General features: G+C 37.0%; 1 protein-coding gene across 1 annotated transcript in view; it reads left to right on the plus strand.

Moving 5' to 3' along the window:
* Positions 1 to 17,735, plus strand: part of Drp1 (dynamin related protein 1) — an 82,568-nt gene that overhangs the window by 11,795 nt on the left and 53,038 nt on the right. Inside the window, exons 2-3 of the mRNA XM_089107159.1 lie at positions 4,918 to 5,062; positions 8,575 to 8,780. Coding sequence (XP_088963285.1) covers positions 4,918 to 5,062; positions 8,575 to 8,780 — 351 coding nt within the window. The remainder of the gene's footprint in view (positions 1 to 4,917; positions 5,063 to 8,574; positions 8,781 to 17,735) is intronic.

Genomic DNA, 17,735 nt, shown 5'->3' on the forward strand with positions numbered 1-17,735 from the left:
GTATAGTACAGAGATTTTTCAAAGTGTCCAGTGGCTTCAGAGGCTCAACATATTTTATTACCCTTATGAGTGGGAATGGGTGAGATAGATACTTGAGAGTATTGTTCCAGGGGATAATTTAAGTTATGTATCCATTCCTGAAAGTTTTGTTTACCAATCTCAATGCGGGCCAAATATACCCGAAATATAAATGCCTTTTCGAGGAGAAAGGGATGAAGGTAGATACATTAAGAGTAAAATCCTGTTCTATAAGCTCTTGTGAAAGAAAGACTATAATAACAAAAGAATAGTACGATTTGATTCCTCAACCAACACCTCCCAAATATAATGGTAGCTATCATGACTGTTGCACCCTCCCCCTAATGAGGCCAGATATAGTCCTAGGCTACACATAGAACTGCAAGAAGGTGCTGTGCTTAATACTTAGGCAAATAAATGCATACTTATTCTTTAGTTTTTAGGGCAATTTTTTGTAAACACTTAGAATAGAATACAGGAAGTTTCTATTCATGGCATTTTAATGTTTGATCCCATTTTATCCGTTTTTAAATTATTTATTCCTTTATTATATTCATAGCCCATCACATAAAAAAAGAATGGGTATCTCCCCAAGAAAGACAGAGTAAAAACAAGAAACAACAGTGAAAAAATACACTTCATTAAACACTAACAGAAATGACCAAAGTTGGAGGACTCCTTGCATTTAATAGAAAATTTCTCAATAACTCATTCTGGGTTTGTTAATTAATACTTTTCCTCCAGAAAGGAGTTACATGTTCACGTTGAGAGTCCTATCAAATATATTGCAAATTTAAAATAAAACTAGTGATTTTGCTTCCTCTTGTCACAATTAAAAAAAGGCCATACAGGAGCAAGAAGACGAGGATCTGTGAGGCTACTGTATAACTGAGATTGGTGTCTTTTACTCAGATATAAAGCATTCAAAGCTAAGGATGCATATGCAGCCTGGATCCTACAAGCATAATTTGTTAGTGCTAGGTTTGCAGTTTCCTTCAGATTTGCTCCAATAAGCATACCCATATAAGTAAGACAGCTAGCACAAGGAAATTCAGTACCAGATAGACCAGTACCAGTGTTAAAATTCAAGCCAATTTGCTCCTACTCTTCTTGGAGATGCTCAAAAGCCTTAATTGAGGAGTTAAGTTCAACTGAGTTATTTTTTTCACTATGTGGCAGCACAGCACAATTGTCAGTAAGATTAAAAGGTATTTTGATTTTGCTCAAATCACACTTGATACATTTTTCAGTATCAGTGTGAAAACAGGTTTTATTCTTTTATTCAGCCACAGGTGGGGGGGGGGCTTAGAAGCAAGAAGAAAGGGGAAGGTGACCTGAATAAAATCCTACTTTCACAACTTTGACTTAATGGCTACTAAACAAAGTAACAATATTGTCTGTGTTAGAAGCTGAGGATAACAGTTCAATATATAAGAAGTTAGGTGCAGCAAAAGGGTTTGGAGGAACTCAGAACTAAAAGACTTGCAACAAGGGAGGCAACATGTTTGTTATGTCTACTGTACCTTAAAATATCCACTGATGATGACGACGTGTTTAGAGGCACTTTTTTTTATGAACCTTGCAGGAGAAGCAAATCAGATATACATTGATTGCTACCTGATTTTCATACTTAGCTGCAATGAAGTAATAAGACTCAACTAATACCTTGCAAGACTTTCAGCGCAAGGAAGGTCATCTGGCAAGGGTTTTCGTAATATTTTAAACCTACAAAACTAAAAACTCCTCCACATTATTGTGGCATTGGTTAATAAATCTTAGGCATATGCAGATGCGTTATCTAATATCTTGAAAATCCAAAAACTGAATTTGAGTTTACATTGTCAATACTATAGGTTTCATGGTCAGATTAGATTCCATCTACTGTGACTACTGCTGCAACTAGGGCTAAGGGTAGGAAGGTGATAATTTCTGTGAATTGTGAGGAGGAAGTTGAACTGAATCAAAACACACCGTATGCATGCAGATTGTCAAAAGGGTTTATAAGCAATATCTTAGGAACAGTTTGGAGCATGAAATTGAAACCTACAGGGCTTGTTGTTCTGGATGTCAAACTAACCTAAATGCAATATTTGACTGCTGCTACTGCTACTACTATTACTACTGCTTTACTAATATTGCTACCAAAGCTAATGGTATTTAGGTGAAAATTTTAGGGAATGTTGACACAGTGTTGAACTAAATCATAACATACTGTGCAAGTCGGTTGTCAAAAGGACGTATCAGCGATGCTTCATGAGCTATTTATGGAAATAAGTTGAATCTTTCAGCTTGTTTTGAGGGGGATGTTGAAAAAAAACAAAAACTGCTACTTCTACAGTCATTGCTACTATTGAAGCTATGGCTATTAACCTGAAGCTTCACAGAATGTTTGGGGGGGGTAGTTGAAGTTTTAGTTGAGTTGAAATTCTCTAAACATTCCTTGAAAGTGTCACCCCAATACCACTAGTTGCAGTAATTATAATTTTAGTAGTAAGCGCAAAGTGACTTGGTTAGTTTAAAATCTGCCTCAACAAACCCTGAAAGTTTCAAATTAATAATTTAAGCCGTTCCTGAGATATTCCTGGTACACCTAATATCTCAGTAACGACTGAGGGTATTAAGTTGACACTTTCAGGGCTGCTACTATTACTACTTCTTCTCTTAGAACTGCTACTACTGCTAACAACTCACCACAGCCCCAAGCCGCCTGAGGCCAACACAGCTACGCATGCTCCTCCTCCATCCCAATCTATTCAAAACCTCCCTTTTTACACCCTCCCAGAAAGTTCCCATTTCCTTTAAATCTTTCTTTATGACGTCCTCCCACCCCAGACGACGACGACCTGCTTTCCGTTTATTCCTATACGGTTGGCTGAAAAAGATAATCTTCGGCAATCTGTCATCCTTCATCCACATAACGTGCCCTAGGCACTTCAACCTTTCTTTCATTATAGCCGCAAAAAGCGGGATTGAACCCCATTTTTCGTACAGCCTACTGTTTGAAATACAGTCAGTCAGCCGGGTACCCAGAACAATCCGTAAGCAATATCTCTGGAAAACATCTTGCAAATCTTCGCCCGTTTTTCGCAGCACCCATGCTTCAGAACTATATTTGATCACTGTCGTTGCTGGAGCTCCCAATATTCTAAACTTGGTTCGCAGACTTATCTTCCTATTCTTCCAAACTTTTTTCAACTGCGAAAAAACCTGAGCCTTGGCTATTCTAATTTTAACATCTTGAACCAAATAAAACGAGCAGAAATTATTCTGTATATTAAGGGGTGGCCCCCTCCTTAATACCTTGCTCTTCACGCTAGCACAAGTTTTTTGCACATAAAAAAAGTTTTCTATTTTAATTAAACGGTCTTTGTGCTTCAGGAGTTGTTCTGTAAAAGTTGGAACAAACAGTAAAACTTTAGCGTAAAGAGCAATGTATTGAGGAGGGGGGTATATACGCGATTATTTCTGCTGGTTTTGAGTGCTGATGTTGCTCCTTACTTTCAGTTGAAAAAAAACTTTTTTTTAATTTTGGTCATTTTTCAAAAAATAGCAGTAAATCTGGCTCGCTCTTCTTAAAAAGTTCCCTCTCACTTACGGGAAAATGCTCCGTCGAAAGTTTCTCCCAGTAAAATACCCCCTCCCCACCGTAAAATTCCATCCGGACAATTTCCTCCTCGCTTAGAATTCTTCCTCCCCCCCCTCCGTCAAATTTCTTGCGGGTGATTCAGCCTTAAAAATTCTGATTAGCATACATTTAGTTGAAAAAAAAATTCTAATCGTTTATCCGATCACTCCGGAAATCTCCCCTTTAGTGGAATTTTTTTCCCGGAAATCCAAACCCGCTGAAAATTTTCTCCAGAACATCTCCACATGCAAATTGAGTTGGCAAAGAGAAAGCAAGACAAATAGCCTAATGAGAATTTCGTATAGGATTTCTGTCAAATCCCCCAGTGTAAAATTCCCTCTTGAATTTTCACCGTCGGAAGTTTTCCTCCTCGCGGAAAATTTCTCCTTGGAATCCCATCTCAAGCACAAAATCCCCCCTCCTCTGAAATATGTCGATATTCTCCCGAATAACAAACACTTTATGCAAATTATGGGCAAATTTCATAATTTACAGCCATTTCCCCACGGGCTGCGGGTGGTTATGTTACCCCTGAAGATATAGTTATTGGATCTCTTAACTATGATGAATTAAATGGCTATCTCAAAATTTGGATCGGACGACTCTGGGGGAAAAGGGGCATGGGAGGGGGCTAGTTGCACTCCAATCTTTTTGGTTACTTAAAAAGGGCACTAGAACTTTTATTTTCCGTTTGAATCCACCCTCTCCCGATCTGCAAGGAATATCAATTCTATATGATCACCCATGGAAAAAAAACAACAACAAGAAAAAAAATAATAAATAAACACGTAGGCCTATGAATGATTTTTCTTCTGGCAGAAAATCAAAATTCGAGAGTTTTGCATATACGAGCTTGAAACTTCTACAGTAGGGTTTTCTGATACGTTGAAAATGATAGTGTGAGTTTCATTCGGAGTCCTTGACTTTAAGGGGTGTTTCGCCCCTTTTTCGAAGATCAGGCAAATTTTCTCAGGTTCATTGTTTTTGATGGGTAACACTAAACTTGATGAATCTTATAGGTTTGGAGTCAGCGTAATGAGCTGTTTTTATGTATCTATACATAAAAAAAACAATATAATATGTGATGTCAGGTAAAGGGTGGTATCAATTCACGAGAATTTTGGGGGGATGGGGAAATTGTTTTCAGTAGGCTTTTTAGTGTGGGTTAAATGTTCGTTTTGTTCAATATTTTCAATGAAAATACAAAAATAAGCATTTTTTTTTCTGGTGGCTTCAAATGCACTAATATATTGTGAAATAGCTTTTCTTTATAGAGTTCTGGGAAAAGTTCAGTACTTGAAAGCTTAGTTGGTCAGTCCTTTTTGCCCAGAGGAACTGGTATAGTCACAAGATGTCCTATTGTTTTACAGCTCATTCACGTTTCCAAAGAGGAATCTCACTACAAGAGTGAAGAAGAAGGTAATTTGTGTTTGTATTGAAGAAGAAGAGGGTAATATGATGTTACACATCAGTATGGATACATATCAGGGCCGTTTCCAGGATTTTTTTTTCGGGGGTGTTTTACAGAAGAAGTTTTTCGGGGGGTGGGCTACACACACAAAAAAAAATAAAAAAAAACGCATAAAAATTTGTTTCCGTCCATTTTTTTACGTTTTTACGTGTCAGACACACATTTCGAGTGGGGGGGGGGGGTTTAAACCCCCGAACCTATTCCCCCTGGATACGGCATTGATATATGTATAACATATGGACATGTTATGCTTGAGTTATGAATCGGAGCTATGATAGTTTTTGTCTGTGAAATTTAGGGTTTTTAAATGTTAAATTTGGATTCAGAATGCAATTCTGACTATAGAGGTAATTTTGCTTTTTAGCTATCTGAATAATCCGTTAATATAAACATTGCCCAAAAATTAGTTTTAGATTTAATTTCCGTTTCTTCGATTTCTATTGGAATTTCAACGAGATTAATTTGTATTTATTATATATACGGTGTTTTTGGTGTAAATTGCACATTGACGTCTATAATTTTGCTTTAATGAGGCATTTAGATTACTTAATAGCTTATGGATAAAAGTATATTGTTTCTCTATCATATTTTCTTTTTGTCAGGGCTATCAAGAACTGTAAAAAAGCTATGAAGCTATGTTGTTTTTTTTTGCGATAATTTTTTTTTTCAAAAAAAACAGGGTGTTGTGATTTTTATAAATGTGTTTTGATATATTTGTTTTGATTTGATTGCCTATGAGGCTTTCGTGTTGACAAACGTACATACATTACTTGCGTTAATAGCTTACATTACTTGTTCTTTACTTGCAGTAGAAAAAAAAACTTTTTTTTTCTTTTAAATCCAATTTTATTTTATTTTTAAATCCAGTTTCTGTTTGTCTGAAATTCGCAGTTATTCAAAAGGCGAATTGGTAAATTATTTGAAAATAATAGAAAAAATGTGGAAAAAACTGGATATGGATCAATTAAAAAGAAATAGTGTAAACTATGACAGCTGTGCATTGGAAATATAAGATAATGGGCCTATGGGAGAAGTTTAGGCACACCTATAAAAGAACATTTTTGGTTGCAAAAATTGAATGAAAAGATGTAGAAAATGGAAATAGAATTGTTTTTTCTACCGTTCTAAAAGGGAAGAATGTATATGAAAAACAAATTCTATTTCTGAATAGAAGTTGGTTTTATATTTATGTCTTGTTTGTCTTTTATGAGGTTTGTTTTCTACCAAAATGAAGACGTCCTAAAAAAAAAAACAACAAACTTTTGGATCTGATGGTATTAAACAAAAATGTTGACTATAAACTGAATAATCTCTGGTTCCCAAAACCTATAGTTTGGTTTAAATTAAGGTATAAAGTTTAACTGTACTAAAACAACCTTTATTTCTCTTGCTAATTTATATTTGCAGACAAGCTTCGTTTGCTTTTGTGATCGCTAGGTGATGGTTGCGTTTGTGATCGCTCAGGCGTTCTGCAGTTGCTGCTAATGCAAAATTGACATATCTGCAAGACATATCTGTTTTCGGATATGTTTCCTATCAAACATGGTGTTCGAGATGATAAGGTTGTGAATGCTGCACAGTTGTATGTGCCTTAGTCTGTTGTCATTTAATCGGTACGGAGTAACTGGTCCGATAACTTGCCGCTATAACACTTGGCTATCCTACACGGTGGCTTTGAGGTCAGCGAACATAATCACAACATTATGGGGCGAGGCCTTAGACAGTTTGTTGGGCAAGGCTGAATGGAAATTACCTTTCGTTTTCGTGTCAGCTTCATTTGTTGGAGCATGACAGATAGGGATTGTCGCTTTTCAAGGCTTCCGACTGAGATTAGCTTTTGCGATTCCATCTGAGATAGGATCGAATGGAAGTATACAATTCTTTGTCCTATATTTGAGGACTAGCACAACACCGTTCTTTCTTGTATTTTGCTGGCCTGACCACAGAAGATTGTATACCTCACCTATGGATTCAACTCCATTCCCCTGTTAGATCTAGGGTGATAAATCGTTTAAGTTTCATTGCCAGAAGTGATGTTTCTTCAGGAAAATTCAAGGTCAAAACACTCCAGGTGGCAATACGATGGCTACTTTAGAATAAAAGATTTTAATGATAGTCATTTTTGGTCCAGGAACAGGCAATGGTCTTAGTAGGATAAAGAAAGATAGCTCATCTGAGGCCGTTGTTGCTCTTTTCATTGCGATCAGTTTCAGGTGGAGGGTGGCAAGCCCAAACAACCCTAGGCCTGGGATTCAATTAGAGATAGTTAAACCTAGATACTCTCCCTGGGGTGGGCTCCACCTGCCTATAAGGTTGAAGCCAGTCTTTTATAATGTAGCATTTTCTTTGGAAAACCCATACCCAGAGGCACATGGTTAGCAGAGCCTTTTCCTTAATGAACTCCATCCTGTCAAATGACGTGAAATCAAATACCGAAGTTATCTAGTTTTTGTTATACGCATCGGCTTTTTTTCAGGGGAGGGGGGGGGAGGGGGGAATCCACTCAAAAGAATTGTATGAAATGTGTGACAACTATGGTACTTCTCAGTCTGTTTAATAGCAAGAAAGTATGTAACATTCGTTCTTGGGTAGGTCAAAAGTAGATGGCAGTAACGTATTTATCTCATAGTGTCTGTATATGTTGGAACTTAATATATATTCCTCTGTTCTTCTCTCTCTTGCAAACCCTTCAACCTCCCCTCCTTCCAACAAAAAAAAAAAAAAGTTTTGAATCACTAAGTTCTTAAGAATTATTCATAATTTGTAACATTTTTGTATTATATATTTCAAAATTTGTGCTTTTCACAAAATTTGATTTGCAAATTGCATTTGAATTTGCAAAATTTGCAAAAATTTGAATTTGCAAAATTTCACAAACTGGCCTAATCTTGCTTATTCTGTGGGTATTTTTTTTAGTACTTTCTCATTTCCATGCTTTTGCTTGATGGTGAATCTTATCAGCAAATGACCTCATTTAAGTGTAGGCTCGTTGTATTATCAGTAAAGGAAACAATTACGTACTTTTTGGTTTACTCTTATTTTCGTTTCATTTAGTTTATTAAAAAAACTCGTAAAAAAGTTTCTACTTCTTCTTCTCTTCTTTGCTCTGATTTTGTGTAAGATTGGTTGAAGACTATTTAATGTATTTATTGCATTTCACTTTTTTTAGTGATATTTTGATCTTTATAATCGTTTTGTTTTTATTTAGTGCTTAATTGAAACATGTTTCCCCCTTCTTTTTTTTTCTTCTTTTTTTTTCTTTTTTTTTTTTTTTTTTTTTACAAGCCTAAGAGCCTTTTGGGGAAATAACATCAGGTTTGTTGTTGTATGCTTTATTAATTTTGAATAACACTTATCATATCTTCTACCAATAAAACTGATCTCTTTTTTCTTTGATCAAACGCTAATAATTAATTTCTGAACGCAAAAATAAATTAACTCGCATAGCTTTTGTTTGCAGGCACGGGCGATTATGATGAGTGGGCCAGATTTTTGCACACAAATACAGTCTTTACAGACTTCAGCAAAGTTCAAGAAGAAATTCAAGCATACACCAATAAAATTGCTGGAAGTAACAAGGGAGTTAGCAGCGATGCCTTATACTTGAAGGTATATTCTCCAAAAGTGGTAAATTTAACGCTGGTGGACCTGCCTGGCCTAACAAAGGTAAGTTGTCCTAACAAAGGTAACAAAGCCTAACAAAGGACCTGCCTGGCCTAACAAAGGTACGTTGTCCTAACAAAGGTAACAAAGCCTAACAAAGGTAGCCTAACAAAGGACCTGCCTGGCCTAACAAAGGTACGTTGTTCTAACAAAGGTAACAAAGCCTAGCAAAGTTAAGTGCATAATGACTGTCTGGAGATGAAACGACCATGGTAACTTGGAAGTTAGCTAAGATAAATTTCTATTTGTGAAACGGATCCAGGCTTGAAAACTACTACTACTACTACTACTAACAACTCACTGCAGTGCCAAGTCGCCTGAGGCCAACACAGCTACGCACGCTCCTCCTCCATCCCAATCTATTCAAAGCCTCCCTCTTTACACCCTCTCAAGAAGTTCCTATTTCCCTTAATTCTTTCCTTACGACATCCTCTCAATCCATTCGGGGACGACATGCTTTTCGTTTAGCCCTAGATGGTTGGCCGACAAGGACAATCTTTGGCAATTTGTCATCTTTCATCCGCAGATGAAGCAAGGGATGTTATTTTAGAAGAAAAATTCCTATAAAGGTTGCAAATTCCCTGTAATATATAATAAAGCAAATAAATCTTCTTTTTGAATACTAAATAGAAGAAAAAAATTAAATAGACTAAACTGATTTTTTTTTTTGAAAATAGACACTTAAAATTTTTGGATTCCGAATTCAAATCAAGTCCTATTTTCTTGTTCTAAAAAAATGATAGATCTGATTACGGCCAACAATGTAGGTTTTTTGGAATTGTTTCGCATGGTTCCAAAAAAAACTTTGGCTTAGCTAAAAATATTGGGTAAATGGGTTTCACGAACAGATAAATTGAAGTGTGTACCACAAGTTGTTGGTGAAACATTGCTCATTGCTTACTGTGCAGTCAACAAACCTCACATTCTGAAATATTTCCAGGGTTAAGAAATACGTTGTAGTTTAAAATTTTATTTATAGCCTGAGATCAAGATTCAAAAACAAGATTTAAAGCGGCAAAGTTCATAACTAGCACCCCTTCCCCCCGGGACTGTGGGGGATTAAGTCATCCTCAAAGACCTAGTTATTAGATTCTCGACTATTCTGAACAAAATGGCTATCTCAAAATTTTGATCGGGTGACTTTGGGAAAAAATGAGCGTGGGAGGGGCCTAGTTGTTCTTCAGTTTTTTGGTCACTTAAAAAGGGCACTTCATACAAATTTCCCTTCCCCCATAAAAACTTCCTCCATGGAAAGATCCTCCGACGTAGCCCCCGCCCCCTGACCCCCCCCCTCCAAGCAGAAAAAATCCCTCCTAAAAACGTCTGTACACTTCTAAATAACCAATGCTATGTGTAAACGATGAGGAAAGTTCATAACTTGCAGCCCTTCCCCTGGGAACTGTGGGGGATTGGGTCATCCTCAAAGACCTAGTTATTAGATTTTCGACTATGCTGAACTAAAGGGCTATCTCAAAATTTTGATCGGGCGACTTTAGGAAAAACATAAGCCTAGTTGCCCTTTATTTTTTGGTCATTAAATAGGGCACTAGAACTTTTTTCCTTTCGAATGAGCCCTCTCTCGATATTCTAGGACCACTGGGTTGATATGATCAGCACTGGGACAAAAACAAATAAACCCATCCGTGATCTCTCTTCTGGCAAAATATATAAAATTTCACATTTTTGCAGATAGGAGCTTGAAACCTCTAAAGTAGGCTTCTCTTATACGCTGAATCTGATGGTGTTATTTTCATTAAGATGCTATGACTTTTAGGGGATATTTCCCCCTCTTTTCGGAAATAAGGAAAATTTTCTTGGGCTCATAACTTTTGATGGGTAAGACCAAACATGATGAAATTTATATATTTGAAATCAGCATAAAAATCTGATCCTTTTGTTGTGTCTATTGGCATCAAAATTCCGTTTTTGAGTTCCGGTTACTATTGAGGTCGCTCCTTATTTACAGTTCGTTGCCACGATCTGTTTGATTATTAAATTAATATTATGATTTTAATATTAATTCATTTTGATTAATTAATATTAATTATTAAATAATTTTTTTAACAGTAATTAATTAGATAGTTAATATCAATATTAAGTAATTAGATTAATGTCCTTAGATAATTCCTCTGAGAACATCTAGCATGTTTTTTTAAATAATATAATTTCGAATTCTTCTATCTATTCATGTTCGTGGTCCCTATACAACCTAATTTTGATATTGATAAAAATAAAACGTTCATGAAAGAAATACCTCTAAAATCATATAAAATTTTTGGAATTACTTTGATATGCATAAAAAACTTCCTAACTACGACAGAGCACATACGCGGGATTGTCTTTGAAGGGGCAAACTTTTAAGAGGGGATCACCACCAATTCGCAAATTCAATGGAAAACACGTGGTATTGTGGGCAAAGGATTGCATATTACCCGTCACCTGGTGTATATCATGGAACACCTCATGCGCCGTACAGTTTTGCCACGCTTGGCACGTTCCCCAAAACGCTTGGCACAGTTCCGCTACACTTGGCACGCGACACGTATTTAAAGGATTTTTGAGAGCGGGTAACCCCCGATTGTGAGGAAGAGTGGAAAAATCTAAAGATTCCAGGGCCACAAGGCCTGAACTTCCACTTCCTCTTCGTATATTCTATACTGATCAATCAGCCATAAAAAAGTAAGCAATTATTATGGGGATTCTACTTTTTTCATATAAAACAAATTAAACTGTCCTATAATAGAACTTGGTAGTCTTTATTTTTCTTTGTTTTCTACTTGGAAATGTTTGGTATGATATTCTCACCTACACCTCTCATAAAAACTAAATTTAGCTCCGTGACAGGCGATTAGCTTTATACTATGTTTTTCGGTTCTAGTTTTAAAGTCTGAAATCCTGAACAACAAATGGTTAATAGACAGCTGTCGCGTTGAAAACATGGGAGCTGTTCCCGCTATCTACTACTGATTTACCCTGAGTTCAATATAGATTATAGAGTTTTTTGTTGTTTTTTTTTTCATTGGAAAGTACATCGTCTTTGGTATTTTGATTGAAAAAATAGACAAAAAACTGAATTGCCCGTCCTCTCTTCTCTAGATTTTGAACAATACATTCTGCCACATCACCTCACCCCCAGCTGCAGGGGATGGAGAGTTTGCTCCTTCTCTCTTAGATTTTGAAAAAAATGGTATTTTCATTAAGAACACTTGGTATTTCCATTGGATAAAAGAAAAATTTACACCCCCACCCCTTCTACTTAAATTTTGAAAATATGTTTCCCTCCCCCTAACATTTTCATGAATTGGCGTCGCCGTTTTACCACAAAAATAACAAATAAAAACAAATGGGTTGGAAAAACATATTGGAAATGGACTGACGACATACCAACTTCTTTTGACAGGACAGGAACTGCCAACTTTCCTGCCTCGACGGCACTTCCCTGACCAACGAAAACGATTCTATTTGTAAGAGAATGGCTTTCGTTGGCTGTCAGTGATTCCAATATATTGAACACTGAGCTAATTACAGTAGTAAGTTACGTCATGACTTATTACGCGAATGGAACGTTTTTATTATCATATGTTAGATTTTTGGCAAAGTTTTCGAATTTCAAAGTTTAAAAAAAATGGACGAGAGGATCTTTCTTGAAACTTTACGAATGCTTGTGGTCCCTGATTCAGCTGAGAGCAAAGAGTATGTTCCATTCAAGGTCGCATCAATGGGGGGGGGGTATTACTGGGGTTGAACCCCCCTCCCTCCAAAATTTGTGTACGAAAAAGTAACAGAAATACACATAAGCAATTTTTTGATACGTTTCGTAAGGTTGTTTTGTGACCCCCCCCTCGAACAAAAATTGTGGCTATGGCCTTTATGCCATTAGAGGCCACAATATTTTCATATTTGTGCTGTTTTTTATGGTGAAGTCCTCCAATTTTTAGTGTTTATAACCAATTTAAATTTATCAGATTTTGATTCAGCTCACAGTCCTAAAGGGGGAAACAAGTGAAAACTGTCAGTTAATTAAAGAATATTAACTGATCCTTTTAATCTACTTGTGTTCTCTTGTGATTTTTGTCAAAGCTCTTTTTTAAATGTCAGTGAGTGGAAATTGTAACAGGGTTGAACAGCCTTGTCAGGGAAGTAAGCGCGGAAGAGTCTAGCCCCCCGCCCTCCACCGACTTCTAATTTCTCCAAATATTGAGACACTTGTAATTAAAATAACCACATAAAATTTGTCATGTTTTATTAACTCCAGAATTAAAAAAAAAAAAAAAAAAAAAAGGCTCTGAGTAAGTGCTTTTAATAAACAGCTGCTTCATTCCATCTCCGAAACCTGAAATGAAACATCATATTTTGAAATAGCTTAATTTTACCATTCAAACCTTTTACCATGGAGGCAAGCATGAGTTGTCGAGTTCAAATTTTTTTGCCAGAAATTCTTTTTAGGTATCTAACAACGAAGAATTCTTAATAGTAGTTTAATATTCAACTTTTTAGTTAACTAAGAATCCCGTTCATAAAAAATTACGTTTAAAGTTAACTGAGAATACAAAAAAAAACCGGCAATATCTGTTTATTATTTAACTAATAAAGTAAATAGAACGAGGCTCAGGTATTGTAACTTTTCAGATAATACCGCCTTGATTAGGTAATACAATTGTTATCGATGGCAAAAAATGTAAAAAAAGTAAGTGTCCTTGGAATCGGAAATCGAATTGAGGTGGAGCTGGGATTGCAATCGAAAGATTTTTGGCGTCATCTCATTACTAATAAATTCTTAAGTAGTCTTGTTAATCTGATTAGGATCCACCTACGCAGTATGATTCAGTTTATTCCTTTAACATGATGACCTCACTAAGTCAGAAAGGTATGAATTCCATCTGTATCTTATCTGCTCACTGTTGGAGAACTGATAAAGGGAATGACAGACAAAAATTTTGACACATTTTCCTTGGCCTATAAAAATAATTATACTTTGGCGGATTCAGATAGCACTCGAAGATGATAGGCACGCGAGGTGGTTACGCAAGGGTGGTGTGGTTACGCAGTCGAAGGTGTGGTTACGCGAGGGTGGTGGATACACTGTCGAAGGTGTGGTTACGCGGTCAAAGGCGTGGTTATGCGAGGGTGGTGTGGTAACGCGGTCGAAGGTTTGGCTACGTGAAGGTGGTGTGGTGTGGTTACGCGGTCGAAGGCGTGGTTACGCGAGTGTGGAGCGTTTCCTGCCACACTTCGAATTTTTTTTATATCTTCAGTTACTTGTTATATATCCCGAAAACAATATACCAAAATATGATGAAAATACAATACTTTATTAACAAAATTATGGAAACTACAGAAGAAAATTATGAAAAGCAGGTGCCCAGAACTCATTATGTTAAATAGCTAACCAAGGACGCCCACAGAAAATTTTCCAGGGGAAAGGGGCAGATACCAGAATAGCGAAGATTGGAGGAGAAATCAATTTGTTGTAAAAAAAAAAATACAAAGAAGTATATCGTTGATCAGTTAAGTATCATTTTTTAGTTTTAACCAGTTAGCTACTGTGTCATACTTGTTGACTTTTGACATGTTTGACTTGTTGTTTTTGACATGATCACCGATGTAGACTAGGCATGTTAGCTTGGTTTGCATTGCGTATACGATATTATACTGTGTTTTTTTTGGATTTTAGGGGAGGGGGAAAGGTATTTAGGTTAAATTTTCCAAGCTAGTTCCACGGGGGGGGGGGGTATTTTCCGTGGGGAGGGGGTGTAAACGCCGGCCACCAGACTGATCATGATACCTTTAGACTGATCATATTTCAAACAGTGAGTGATACAAAAATGTGATTCTATACCGGTATAGAAAAACCAAGAGTTTTAGTATAAAAAAAAAGAATGGTTACTGTTTCACTAATATTTTTACTAATTACTTTAATTTTACTATTCAGTTTAAGCCATTTATTTGTAATTTATTTAGAATTATTTATTGATTAATTATTAATTTTTTGATGATTTATTAAAAGATCAATATTTTTAATTCCGAATTCTGAATCTTGACTAAATTCCCGTTCAGGCTTAAGCTAAAAGTTAAGTTTCATTATTATGAAAGAAAAGCAAGCAAGATTCCTAATAGGATTAGACCTCATAGGATACAACCAATGGAATAGAGACAGGATGATCATTACAGACTTAAGCAAAATTAGAATCTTACCCCTTAACTAGGATTATATTTTAAAAATTAAGGAAAAGGACAAAAAAATAGACTTAGGTTTTTAGCTTGACAAAATATGAGGAAAAACCAAGACCAAACTGACTCCTGGTAGGGCACAACGCTTTATCATAGGCAGTGCAATAGCGCTGCCTAAGTAAAGAACGATGTGGGCACAATGTATTATTCTTTTTTTCGTGGGCTTAGACCAGGGCACTTCGTATCGAAGGAGTTGACACTCCCCCACAACCCTCAGGGCAAGGGTTTTAAGTTATGCCCTGGGGGGCATATAAGAACGATGTTGGCACAATGTATTATTTTTTTTCCCTTTAGAGCAGGGCACTTCGTATCGAAGAAGTTGTCGTAGAAACTTCGAAAAGGGCTCATTCAATTGGAAATTGGAGTGGCTTTTGACCTTTTTAATAGTCGAAAGTGATTGGAAGGCAACTGACACCCCTTCCACGCCCACCATTTCCCGAAACACATCCAATCAAAATTTTGAGGTAGCCATTTTTTCAGTGTATTTGATTTCCAGATAGAAATTATGTTTTTGAGGAGGACACTCCCCCACAGCCTTCAGGGCAAGGGTTGTAAGTTATGCCTTGGGGGATTCTATGGTTTTTATAGAAGTCGTTGTCGTAGAAACTTCAAAAAAGGCTCATTCGATTGAAAATTCAAAGAGCTGGTGCCCTTTTTAATAGTCGAAAGCGATTGGAGGGCAACTAACTCACCTTTTCCCCAAACACATCCAATCAAAATTTTGAGATTGCCATTTTATTCAACGTAGTTTCAAGTTCTGGAAATTAGGTCTTTGAAGATGACAACCCCCACACACCTCAGGGCAAGGGTTGTAAGTTATGCCCTGGGGGCATGTAAGGTTTTTATATAACACGTTGTCTTTAAATCTTCAAAAAGGGCTCATTTGATTGGAAATTGAAATGGCTAGTGCCCTTTTTAATAGTCGAAAGTGGTTGAAAGGCAACTAACCCCTCTCACGCCCACCATTTCCCCAAACACATCCAATTAAAGTTTTGAAATAGCCATTTTGTTCCACGTATTTGAAAGTTCAGGAAATTATACCTTTGAGCAGGACACTCCCCCCACAGTCTTCAGGGCAAGGGTTATAAGTTATGCCCTGGGGGCATATAAGGTTTTTATTGAAATCTTTGTCGTGGAAACTTGAAAAGGGCTCATTGGATTGGAAATTCAAAGGGCTAGTGCCCTTTTTAATTGTCGAAAGTGATTTGAAGGCAACTAACCCCCCTCTCACGCCCACTTTTTCCCCAAACACATACAATCAAAATTTTTAGATAGCTATTTTATTCAACGGAGTTGAAAGTTTTGGAAATTATGTCTTTAAGGACGTCAGCCCCCCCCCCCCCCAACAGCCCTCAGGGCAAGGGCTGTAATTTATGCCCTTGGGGCATATAAGGTTTTTATTGAAAGTGTTGTCGTAGAAACTTCAAAGGGCTCATTCAATTGGAAATTGAAAGGGCTATTGCCTTTTCAATTTCTAATTGAAGAACGATGTTGGCACAATGTATTATTTAATTATTTTTTGTTCCCTTTAGACTAGGGCTCTTTGTGTTGAAGAAGTTGTCGTAGAAACTTCGAAAAGGGCTCAATCAATTGGAAATTAGAGTGGCTTGTTCCCTTTTTAATAGTCGAAAGTTATTGGAAGGCAAATAACACCCTTTCCACGCCCACTTTTCCGAAAAACATCCAATCAACATTTTGAGATAGCCATTTTGTTCAGCGTAGTTGATTCCAAGGTAGAAATTACGTTTTTGAGGAGGACACTCCCCCACAGCCCCCTGGGCAAGGGTTGTAAGTTATGCCCTGGGGGCATATAAGTTTTTATAGAAAGTATTGTCGTAGAAACTTCAAAAAGGGCTCATTCGATTGGAAATTCAAAGCGCTAGTGTCGTTTTTAATAGTTGAAAGTGATTGGAGGGCAACTAACACTCCTCTCACGCCCACCTTTTCCCCAAACACATCCAGTCAAAATTTTGAGATAGTCATTTTGTTCAGCGTAATTTTAAGTTCCGGCAGTTAGGTCTTTGAGGATGACAACCCCCCCCCCCCCCACAGTTGTCAGGGCAAGGGTTGTAAGTTAAGGTTTTTATAGAACACATTGTCGTAGAAACTTCAAAAAGAGCTCATTAGATTGGAAATTAAAATGGCTACTGCCCTTTTTAATAGTCGAAAGTGATTGGAAGGCAACTAACACCCCTTCCACGCCCACTATTTCCCCAAACGCATCCAATCAAAATTTTGAGATAGCCACTTTGTTCCACGTAGTTTAAAGTTCAGGAAATTATACCTTTCAGCAGGAAATTCCCCCCCACAGTCTTCAGGGCAAGGGTTTTAAGTTATGCCCTGGGGGCATATAAGGTTTATATAGAAAGTTGTTGTAGAAATTTCAAAAAGGGCTCATTTGATTGGAAATTGAAATTGTCCGTTTTAATAGTCGAAAGTGAGTGGAGAGTAATTAACCCCCCCCTCACGCCCACCATTTCCCGAAGAACATTCAATCAAAGTTTATAGATCGCCATTTTGTTCAACGTAGTTGAAAGTTCTGGAAATTATGTATTTAAGGATGACAAATCCCCCAGAACCCCCAGGGCAAAGGTTGTAAGTTATGCCCTGGCGGCATATAAGGTTTTTATTGATCGATTTGTCGTAAAAAACTTCAAAAGGGGCTCATCAATTGAAAAGTTCTGGAAATTAGGTCGTTGAGGATGACAACCCCCCCCCCAGTCCCTA

This window comes from Artemia sp. Qi Xiang Cuo, chromosome 21 (genome assembly GCF_049724085.1).
Source record: "Artemia sp. Qi Xiang Cuo chromosome 21, ASM4972408v1, whole genome shotgun sequence".
Classification (NCBI taxonomy): Eukaryota; Metazoa; Arthropoda; class Branchiopoda; order Anostraca; family Artemiidae; genus Artemia; species Artemia sp. Qi Xiang Cuo.